Genomic DNA, 12,349 nt, shown 5'->3' with positions numbered 1-12,349 from the left:
TACACTGTATGTTAACTAACTTAAATTTAAATAGATTAATTAAAAAAAAAAAGAACAAGTGATTTGTTATCAGCGTGTAAGTGGTAAATTCATCAGGAAGGTATAGAGTGCGAACTTAGGCAAGGGTGAACTGGTGGGAATAACAGCTTTTTAGGGAAAGAATACAGGAGGAGGAGACTGAGAGAAACCCAAGAAGGAGCAAGTCAGGATATAGCAGGAAAGCTGGGAGAGGGATGTCACAAAAGCCATGGGAAGGAAGACTTTATAGGAAAGATCTTTGCATAGCATTCAGACTAAACAGACTGACAAAAGAGATAAAAGAGGGTGGAGAATAAACATCACCAGATGAATGGCTCAAAGAAAACCCAAGAAAACTTGAAACAGTATTCCATAGTTTTAAGGAAATTAAGGATAATAGAATCCTTCTTAAAGGCAGGAAAAGAGAGAATGTTTAAAGGAGAAAAGACAGGAAAAGGAGAAGAAAAGTGAATTAGATGAGGTCAGGAAAATGAAGCAAAAAATCTCACAAAAATGAAAACAAACAAATATGAAGTCAGGGATCTTATATTCCATTAGGATATTTTTTTATATTCCATTAGAACCTAAGTAATATGAACGCTCATTTTTGTTGTTTTTTTAGGTTTTGCTCTTTTCCCCCCAAATCTTTTGGTTTCAATTACTACTAAATTCATAGTTCAGTGGCTCCAACCAGCCTTCACTTATTCTTCTTCCCAAACCCTTTTTCAAAAAAAGTATTGATATATACATACATATATATATATATATATAATTGATATATACCTATATATATAATTGATATATATATGATTTTGTGGTAAGCAAACATATATATAATTTTGTGGTAAAATATATATGACATAATATTTGTCTTTTTAACCATTTTGTAAGTATACATTTCAGGGTCATTAAATACATTCACAATGCTGTGTTCCTTCAACCACTATCTGTTTCCCCCAATTTTTTCATCCCCAACATAAACTTTGTACCCATTAAACAGTAATTGCCTTTCTTCCTTCCCCTTAGCCTCTGGTAATGCCTGTTCTCTTTTCCATGTGAGTTTGAGAAGGCTGAATGTTTGTCCCTTTTATTTGCTGCTGTATTTCTAGTGCTGAGAATTGTGCCTAACACTCTGATAAATGTTTGTTAAATGACTGAAGGCATGGTGGATAAGCTTGAAGAAACAAAACAAAATAGAGAATAATTAAAAATTATTGTAAAGAAGATACATATGGAAGAGAAACAAAGAATGCAAAATTTGGCATAATTAGCGTTCCTGATAAAGAGAACAGAACAAATGGATTAAAGATAAAAGATATGTAAGGGTGCCTGGATGGCTCAGTTGGTTGAGCGTCGGACTTTGGCTCAGGTCACGATCTCACAATCCGTGAGTTCCGGCCCGCGTCAGGCTCTGTGCTGACAGCTCAGAACCTGGAACCTGTTTCAAATTCTGGGTCTCCCTCTCTCTTTGCCCCTCCCCCACTCATGCTCTGTCTCTGTCTCTTTCTCTCTGTCAAAAATAAATAAACATTTATAAAAAAAATTTTTTTAAAGATAAGTAAATAATGGGAAATTTAGTAATCTAAAGATCTGTGTCAGTGGATCAGCAGGGCATTCAGGGTCCCAGGAAAACTATTATAATGATCCACACCAACACATAAGCTAATAAAGTCACTATATCATAAGGATAAAATAAAATTAAGTTTTATAGATACTCAAAATAAAAGCAAATATATAAAAAGAAAAATATCAGGCTGGCCTCAGCCTTTTCACAGGAATATTCATTGCCTGAAGATCTTAGAGCATTATTTACAAAGAGCTAAGGGAAAGTGAGGATGCCCCAAGAATCCCATATGTGACCCAGCAGTCCTTTCCATGTAAAGTCATCAGTCATAATCTCAGGAGTGCAAGAACTTAGAAAATACAGCACTCTTGGACTCCTTTAAAACGAACAAAAAAATTATTGAATGGCAAATTCCAATCAACCAAGAAATGAATTCAAATAAAGGAGTGGATTAGAGATGAACATTGAATCTATACATAGAACTAAGACAACTATGGGAATTCAGGTTACAGAGTAGAATGTGTTAGTAATCTTCACAATATAGATTCCAAAATTAATGTTTTTATATCCTATTTCCTTTATTTAAAGTTATCTAGGAATAATATTTCATGAGGTAGAGAAATATTTGTCTAAAGTTCATTAGTTCTAATTTCACTTGTTACTTTTTCCTTCAGATAAAATCATGTAATCCTAAATTCAATACATAGTATTTTTTTAATGTTTATTTATTTTTGAGAGAGAAGAGAGACAGAGTGCAAGTAGGAGAGGGACAGAGAGAGAGAGGGAGACACAGAATTTGAAGCAAGCTCCAGGCTCTGAGCTGTCAACACAGAGCCCGTTATGGGGCTTGAACTCACAAACCGTGAGATCCTGACCTGGACCGAAGTCGGCCACTTAACTGACTGAGCCACCCAGACACCTATAAAATAGTATTTGTAATATTATCCTATTATTTAAAAATTCTGTTTGGCTAATTTTTTCCTCTTTCTATAGGCTTAAAAAATGTCTAAATGATGTCCAACAAGTAGTGATTATTATTTCTGCTTAGAATTGTGCTAGAGGTTCTAACTAGTAAAATAAGGCAAAAAAAGGAAGTAAACGTCTTTTATTTATTTAATTTTTTTAATGTTTTTGTAATGTTTATTTATTTTTGAGAGAGAGAGACAAAGCATGAGTGGGGGAGGGGCAGAGAGAGATGGAAACACAGAATTCGAAGTAGATTCCAGGATCTGAGCTGTCCACAACAGTCCGATGCGAGGCTCAAACTCATGAGCTGTGATATCCTGACCTGACTTAAGGATCCTCAAGTCCAACACTTACCCAACTGGGCCACCCAGGTGCCCCTATAACAGCCTTTTAAAGTACAGGCTGTATTATTCACAGGTGACATGATAGTCTTTGTAGAAAATACTACAGAACCTACAAAAAAGCAACTAAAATTAATAAATGAGTCTAGCAAGGTTGTAGGATATGAGATCAATATACCGTAGGCAATTATATTTTTATATACTGGCAATGAACAATTTGAAATGAAATTTAAAAACAATACTTTTAATAGTATGGTCAAAAAATATGATCAATTTAGGGGTAAGTTTGATTAAAAACGTTTGAGACCTGTATACTGAACATTATAAAACATTGCTGAGAGAAATTAAAGAAGACCTATATAAGTGAGAAATAAACCAGATGCATAGATTAAAAGACTTATTATTGTTAAGATGTTAGTTCTCCCCAAATTGATCTATAGATTCTATGTAATTGTGGTCAAAATCCCAAGAGGTTTTTCTGTAGAAAGGTGATTTGAAAATTTATATGGAAATTCAAAGAATCTAAAATAACCAAACCAAAACAACTTAAGGAGAATAAAATTGGTACTATACTATTTCAAGACATAAAGTTATAGTTATCAAGACAGTGTGGCATTGGTGTAAGGAGAGACATGTATAATTGAAACAGAATGGAGTCCAGAAATAAACTCACACACAAAGATAACCAATTCTTGACAAAGATGCCAGGGAAATTCAATGGGGAAAGAAAGAATAGCCTTTTCAATAAACAGTGCTGGAACAATTGGAGAGCCATATACAAAACAAAAACAAAAACAAAAAAAGGAAAGAAAAAAAAAACCACTTCAAACTTTACCTTACACCACATATAAAAATTAACTTGAAATAAATCACAAGTCTAAATGTATAACTAAAATATACAGAACTTATAGAAAAGATAAAAAAAAAATCTTAGTCATTCTGGGTTAGAAAAGATTTCTTAAATATAACGAAAATATAAGTAGAAAAAATTTGTAAGTTGGACTTCATCAAAATATAAAATTTGCTCTTCAAAAGACACTATTACTAAAAGTGAAGAGGCAAACAACAGAGAATATTTGCAATATATTTAATGAAGGACTTATACATATAGGACATATGAAGAACTGTTACAACTCAAAAAACTGGCAAAGTATTATAATGGACACTACATCAAAGAAGATAGATGGATATCAAATAAGCACATGAAAGTATCTCATCATTAATCATTAGGAAAATGCAAACTAAAACCATGATGAGATAACACTACATATCCATTAGAATGGCTAAAAATTCAAAAGACTATACCAGATGTAAGGATGTGGAGGAACTGGCACTTGCATAATTTACTGGTGGGAATATAAAATGGTATGAATACTTTGGAAAATAGTTTGGTAGTTTCTTAGAAATTAAACATAAACCATATGATCCAGTCATTTTGTTCTTAGGTATGTATTCAGAGAAGTAAAAGCATATGTCCACATAAATGCTTACTTGTGAATGTCCATAAGGAAACAAGCTAAATGTCTGTTAGCAGGTGAATGGATAAACAGATGGTGGTATGTTCACACAATAGAATACCATTCAGTAGTGGAAAGGAAAGAACTATTGATATGTGCAACAGCATGGATGAGTCTCAAAATCATTATGCTGAATGAAAGAAGGCGGGATAAATATGTATCATATGATTCTATTTACAATATAATTGTAGGGGTGCCTGGGTGGCTTAGTTGGTTAAGCATCCAACTCGATGTCAGTTCAGGTCATGATCTCACAGTCATGGGATTGAGCCCCACATGGGGCTCCATGCTGGGCACGGAGCCTGCTTGAGATCCTCTCTCTCCCTGTTTCTCTGTTCCTCCCCTGCTCATGCTCTTTCTCTCTCTCTCAAAACAAAACAAAACAAAACAAAAAACTAATATAATTGTATACTATATAAATATATAGTATAAAGTTCCAGAAAATGCAAACTAATTTATAAATTAGTGGTTGTTTGGGAAGGGGATATTTTGAAATGGAGCATGTGGAAATTTTGGGGTGTGATGAATATAGTAATTGTGGTGATGGTTCCACCACATCATATGTTAAAACTAATCAAATTATATACTTCAAATATGTGCAGTTTAATATGTTTTATTTTAATAAAGCTGTATTTAAAAACAATGAGTACACTGAAAAAAGAAATATTTGCCTAAATGTCAGCAGTTCTTTTCCTTTGTTTAAATCAAGTATATGAAAATATAATACATAATATTTGCTAAAAACATGTGCAACTATTTTAAAAGATTTTTTGTCATATCATTTTTTATAGAATAGTCATGTTTTATTTTTTTTAATGTTTGTTTATTTTTGAGAGAGACAGAGTGTGAGTGGGGGAGGGGAGGAGAGTGATGGAGACAGAATCCAAAGCAGGCTCCAGACTCTGAGCTGTTATCACAGAGCCCGATGTAGGGCTTGAACTCATGAACTGTGAGATCATGACCTGAGCCGAAGTCAGACACCCAACCGAGTGAGCCACTCCAGGTGCCCCTAGATCAATTATGTTTTAAAAGTCTGGCTTTGAAAACTGGGAATGAGAGGGAAGGAGAATAGGTAACTGTACAGTTGGGTTGGAGGGAATATCTTCTTAAATATGGGGGCTGTTTTGTTAATATTCTCAGCTAAGGCACATGAGCCAGTAAAGAGTGAGAAGCTGTAGGTGCAGAAGAGAAAAGGTGTGGAATAGGAGCAGAGTCCTTTAAGGTAGAGGAAGAAATGGGATCGAGGCAGTTGATGAGGTTCCCCTTCTCTAAGACTAGAAGAAAGAGGTGAGGATTAGTGTATATATATGGATACATTTGTACACCCTGGGCAGAAGGATAACGGTTTGTCCCCAAGCCATATTATTTTTAGTGAAAACAGGAAAGCATCCTACTGAGAGTTGGAGGATAGGAATGACAGGCTTACAGTGAGGGATGAGAGTTTAGGCTGGTCATATAAGGGAAGAAGAGAAGAAATTGACCATGGTTGTACAAAAAGATTGTCAAGCAAAGCTTCTGTCACATACTTGGTGTGTAAGAGGACCTCAGTACCTTCTGTTTTCCTAGAAAATACCAAAAGCAGCATTCTAGTTGGAGTTGCAGATTGCCAGTCTCTGTTGCCTTTTCTAGATTCTCACTCTTTATTATAAAGGGGAAATTTCAGAAAAGTAGAATTGTATTGAAACAAACATGGGATTGTATTATACTGTTGTTCTTCTGTTGCTTGCTTTTTTTCATTTTATAATGTGTCTGGAAGATATTTCCATGTCAGTACATGTAGATATCTCTTTTTAAAAACAACACCTGTGTATTAGTATTTCTTACTATGGATGTACCATAATTTATGTGGCTTTTAAGTTATTTCTAACTTCTCGCTATTAAATATTGCTATTGTGAACATCTTTGTATATATCTAAAGATTGTAGATGCTTTTGCACATGTACTACCGTTGACCCTTGAGCAATGCAAGAGTTAGGGGTCCTTACACCCTACAAAGTAAAAAATCTGTGTGTAACTTTTGATTCCCCCAAAATTTAACTGCTAATAGCCTACTATTGACCAGAAGCCTTATCAATAACATTGAATGTATTGTTGACTAACATATATTTTGTATGTTATATGTATTATGTACTATATTTTTGCAATAAAGTAAGCTAGAAAAAAGAAAATATTAAGAAAATCATAAGGAAGAGAAAATACATTAACAGTACTGCACTGTGTTTATCAAAAATCTGTGGATAAGTAGACCTGCACAGTTGAAACCCATGTTATTCAAGGCTCAATTATATTTCTAGGCTAGATAATTTAGAGTTAGAATTATTTTGTTAAAGATAATAAACATTTCACATTAACATTTCACATTAAAGATAATACATTTTCACAGTATCACATTGGATACTGTCAAATTGCCGTTCAATTGGTTATATCAGTAGGCTCTCACCAGTCGAGAATTAATTTGCCTCACCAACAAATAATGTTATTTCTTTTCATTTTTGTCAATCCTGTGGCCATAAAATATCTCCTGTTTTAAATTTGCATTTCTTCATATTAGTGACGCTGAGCATTTTTCATATGCTTTTAAGCCATTTCTATTTCTTATGTGAATTGCCCGTTTTTATTGCCTTTCTTACCAATTTGCAGGAGCTCTTTAAGTGTTATGGATCTTTTGTCTTTTATATATGTGGCAGGTATTGTCTTCCAGAATGTTAATTCTAGAACAAGTTTTAAATTTTGATACTGTTAAATCTTTTATTCTTTTCCTTGATGGTTGCTGGGTTTCGAATCTTGCTTAGAAATGCCTTCCCCACTTCAAGATTATGTAGATTTCTACCTAAAGCTTGTATAGTTGCTCTTGTTTGTTTGTATATTTTCTGTATACCTCTTTCATCTATCTGGAATTAATACATGCAAGTGATGTGAGGTAGAGCACTGTAATTTTAGATTCAGTAACAAAAATAAATATTTTAGTACAGAATTATGTTCAGGTAATTAATTTTGGAAAGATAATAGAGACAACTTTTTTTCAGCATTAACTTCCTAGAAGTAAACATTTTTGTAGTTCCTTTTGTATGTTCCTATTTGTGAGGGGACTACACATTGTGAAGTTCACTGTAGGGCAAAGTTGCTGCTTCTTAGCATTCTGTCGTTTAAAATAAGGCCATTACATTTTCCATCTAATAAAGAAATTATTAGAAACATAGATTTGCATTTCCCAATTTTTTCAATGTATGACAGACCAAGCAAATACATGTCTGATAACAGTCAGTCCCTGTAGGTGTTCTAGTGCATAGTTAGATCTTTTAAAGAGTACATTGTTACTACAGTAATGAAAATACAGAGAAGGAAGACAGAAGAAGAAAATAGCAAGAGGAGATAGGAAACGTAAAAAAAAAAAAAGACAAAGAAATCATTGAGAGAAGGAAAAAAGAAGAATAAATGTCAGCCTTTTTCTTGTGAGGGGAGAGTTTAATGTTGTCCCAGGCAATCTTTTAAAAAATATCACATTAAGAAAAAAAAAAGCTCTATACATAGTAGCAGTGATGTGGTTTTGTTGTTTTATTTGGTTTTTTGCCTTTTTTTCTGGGGATGAGATGGACTTCTGTTATCCTAAGTGGGTACTGTCTTTCATGCTCTTTTTTATTTTTTATTGTTTTAATCTTTTTTTTCAACATCAGTGTACTCTTTAATCCCCACCCCTGAGCGAAATAAGTCAGAGGAAGACAAATACCATATGATCTCACTCATGTGGAATTTAAGAAACAAATGAGCAAAGAGAGAAAAAGAGACAAATCAAAAAACAGACTTTCAATTACAGAGAAGAAACTGATGGTTAGGAGAGGGGAGGTGTTATCCTTTTTAACAGGCTGTTAGATGTACAGTGTTAAATGAGTTTGGGAATCATGTTTCTTTATTATTTCGTTTAGGCAACTGAGAATTTTAAACCGACAACTTAGAGAACAAGAAAAAACTCAAAAGGCACCTGGTTCTCTGGAATGCAACCTTGAATGTAGGTAAAAGAACTTTAAGAACTGATGATAAATTCTTTGTGGTTCTGGAAATACTGATAAAGAATTGAGCTTTCTTAATTATTTTGTCATAAGAGGACTTTCTTTTAATCTACATTTGAAAAAATAGGAATAATACCCTTATTAAAAATTAAAATAGCACAGAAACAAAAATATAAGATCTGTGCTATTATGTCCCAATAATACACCCCTATTTCTTTTTTAAAAGGCTGTACTTCCTTTCACATGTCTTCTGTTCATATAGAATTAATGTGTTTCATAAATACTGAGTTCCTACTGTATGCCAGGCACTAATAGAACTATATATGTATTTTATTTTTTCTTTTTAAAAATGAGATTACACTCGATATGCTCTTCTGTAGCTTGCATTTATTCACTTAACATGTAGGGAGCATTTTTCTTTTTTTTCCTTTCTTGTTCAGGTTTTTATTTAAATTCCAGTTTGTTAGTGTACAGTGTATTGTTAGTTTCAGATATAAAATTTAGTGACTCATCACTTACATACAATACCCAGTGCTCATCACAAGTGCCCTCCTGAATACCCATCACCAATTTAACCCATTCTCCCACCTGCCTCTCCTCCAGTAACCCTTAGTTTGTTCTCTATTGTTAAGAGTCTGTTTCCTGGTTTGCCTCCCTTTTTTTCCTATGTTCACCTGTTTTGTTTATTAAATTCCACATATGAGTGAAATCATATGGTATTTTCTCTCTCTGACCGATTTACTTTGTTTATCATTGATACTCTCTGGCTCCATCCACGTCATTGCAAATGCAAGATTTTATTCTTTTTATGGCTGAGTAATATTCCATTGTGTATACATACACACACACCGCATCTTCTTTATCCATTCATCAGTAGATGGCCATTTGGGCTTTTTCCATAATTTGGCTGTTGTTGATAAGGCTACTGTAAACAACAGAGTGCATGTATCTCTTTGAATCGGTATTTTTGTATCTTTTGGGTTATTAGATAGTAGTGCAGTTGCTGAATCATAGGATAGTTTTATTTTATTTATTTATATTTTTTTTAATGTTTATTTTTATTTTTGAGAGAAACAGAGTGCAAGTGGGGGAGGGGCAAAGAAAGAGGGAGACACAGAATCGGAAGCAGGCTCTAGGCTCCGAACTGTCAGCACAGAGCCTGATGTGGGGTTCAAACCCATGAACCGTGAGATCATGACCTGAGCCGAAGTGGGTGCTTAACGAACTGAGCCACCCAGGCACTCTTGGCTTTATTTTTAACTCGTTGAAGAACCTCCATACTGTTTTCCAGATAGGCTGCACCTGTTTGCATTCCCACCAACAGTGTAAGAGTGTTCCCCTTTCTCTGCAACCTCACCAACACCTGTTTCCTGTGTGGTTCATTTTAGCCATTCTGACAGGTGTGAGGTGATACCTCATTGGGTTTTTTAAATCTATTTTGAGAGAGAGAAAGAGAGTGTGCATGTGTGAGCAGGGGAGGGGCAGAGAAAGAGGGAGAGGGAGAATCCCAAACAGACTCTGCACTCTCAGCATGGGGCCCCATGTGGGGCTCGAACTCCCAAAACATTGAGAGAACAACCTGAGCTGAAATCAAGAGTCAGAAGCTTAACTGACCAGGCACCCCTCTCATGATAGTTTTGATTTGTATTTTCCTGATGATGAGTGATGTTGAGCATCTTTTCTGTTAGCCATCTGTATGTCATCTTTGGAAAAATGTCTACTCATTTCTTCTGCCCATTTTTTAAGTGGATTATTTGTTTTTTGGGTGTTCAATTTTGTGAGTTCTTTATGTATTTTGGATACTAATCCTTTAACCAATATGTCATTTGCAGATATCTTCTCCCACTGTGTAAGTTGCTTTTTAGTTTTGTTGATTGTTCCTTCACTGTACAGAAGCTTTTTATTTTGAAGTAGTCCCAATAGTTTATTTTTGCTTTTGTTTCACTTGCCTCAGAAGACATATATAGTAAGAAGTTGCCATGGCTGATGTTAAAGAGGTTACTGCCTATGTTCTCCTCTAGGATTTTGATGGTTTCCTGTCTCACATTTAGGTCTTTCATCCATTTTGAATTTATTTTTGTGTATGATGTAAGAAAGCAGTCCAGTTCCATTCTTTTGCATGTTGCTGTCCAGTTTTGCCAACACCATTTGTTGAAGAGACTTTTTTTCATTGGATATTCTTTCTTGCTTTGTTGAAGATTAGTTGACTGTACAGTTGTGGGTTTATTCCTGGGTTTTTATTCTGTTCCATCAATCTTTGTGTTGTTTTTCTGCCAGTATCATACTGTTTTGATCACTACAGCTTTGTAATATAACTTCAAGCCTGAAGTTGTGATGCCTCCTCTTTGCTTTGCTTTGCATTTGCTTTGCTTTGCTTTGCTTTCCTTTGCTTTGGCTATTCGGGGTCTTTTGTGGTTCCATACAAATTTTAGGATTTTTTGTTCTAGCTCTGTGAAAAATGCTGGTGGTATTTTGATAGGCATTGCATTAAATGTGTAGATTGCTTTGGGTAGTATAGACATTTTAACAATATTTATTCTTCCAATCCATGAACATGGAATGTTTTTCCATTGCTTTGTGTTGTGTTGAATTTCCTTCATTAGTGTTTTATAGTTTTCAGAATACAAATCTTTAACCTCTTTGGTTAGGTTTATTCCTAGGTATCTTACGGTTTTTGGTGCAATTATAAATGGGATCGAGTCCTTGATTTCTCTTTTGGCTGTTTCATTGTTGGTGTATAGAAGTACAACAGATTACCGTACATTGATTTTGTATCCTGAGACTTTACTGAATTCATGTATCAGTTCTAGCAATTTTTTTGGTGGTCTTTTGGGTTTTCTACATAGAGTATCACGTCATCTACAAATAGTGAGAGTTTGACTTCTTCCTTGCTGATTTGGATGCCTTTATTTTTTTGTGTTGTCTGATTGCTGAGGCTAGAACTTCTAGTATTATGTTAAATAACAGGGTGAGAGTGGACTTGTTCCTGTCTTGTTCCTGACTATATAGAGGAAAAGTTTGCAGTTTTTCCCCATTGAGGATGATATCAGCTGTGGGTTTTTTTGTATATGGCCTTTATTATGTTGAGGTATGTTCCCTCCATCTATACTTTGTTGAGGGTTTTTATTATGAATGGATATTGTACTTTGTCTAATGCTTTCTCTGCATCTATTGAGAGGATCATATGGTTCTTATCCTTTCTCTTCTTAATGTGATGTATCACATTGGTTGATTTGCAAATATTGAGCCATTATTGCATCCCAGGAATAAATCCCACTTGATGATGGTGAATGATTCTTTTAATGTACTGTTGGATTTGATTTGCTAGCAATGTGTTGAGAATTTTTGCAGCCATCTTCATCAGGGATACTGGCCTGTAGTTCTTTGTTTTAGTGGAGTCTTTGTCTGGTTTTGGAATCAGGGTAATGCTGGCCCCATAGAATGAGTTTGGAAGTTTTCTTTCCTTTTCTATTTTTTTAGAATAGTTTAAGAAGAATAGGTGTTAAGTCTTTTTATAAATTTAAATTTATAGTTATAGTTATATATATTTATATTATAACTATTAAATTTATAACTTTAAATGTTTGCTAGAATTTGCCTGTGAAGCCGTCTTGCCCTGGACTTTTGCTTTTTGGGAGATTTTTTATTACTGATCCAGTTTCTTTGCTGGTATCGGTCTGTTCTAGTTTTCTATTTCTTCCTGTTTCAGTTTTGGTAGTTTATATGTTTCTAGGAACTTATCATTTCTTCCAGATTGTCTAATTTGTTGGCATATAGTTTTTCATAATATTCTTTTATAATTATTTGTATTTCTGTGATATTGGTTGTTATTTCTCTTCTCTCATTTATGATTTTGTTTATTTGGGTCCTTTCTCTTTTGTTTTGATAAGTCTGGCTAGGGATTTATCAAGTTTATTAATTTTTTCAAAGAACCAG

At 34.2% G+C, this 12,349-nt stretch overlaps 1 protein-coding gene across 2 annotated transcripts in view; it reads left to right on the top strand.

Moving 5' to 3' along the window:
• CCDC14 (coiled-coil domain containing 14) overlaps positions 1–12,349 on the top strand; it is a 53,185-nt gene that overhangs the window by 26,871 nt on the left and 13,965 nt on the right. For both annotated transcript variants that reach the window (XM_043594349.1, XM_043594348.1), the window contains one exon: positions 8,330–8,412. In XM_043594349.1, coding sequence (XP_043450284.1) covers positions 8,330–8,412 — 83 coding nt within the window. The remainder of the gene's footprint in view (positions 1–8,329; positions 8,413–12,349) is intronic.

This window comes from Prionailurus bengalensis, chromosome C2 (assembly GCF_016509475.1).
Source record: "Prionailurus bengalensis isolate Pbe53 chromosome C2, Fcat_Pben_1.1_paternal_pri, whole genome shotgun sequence".
NCBI lineage: Eukaryota > Metazoa > Chordata > Mammalia > Carnivora > Felidae > Prionailurus > Prionailurus bengalensis.
Note: the sequence above shows the minus strand (reverse complement) of the source record. Positions and strands in the feature narration are given on the sequence as shown.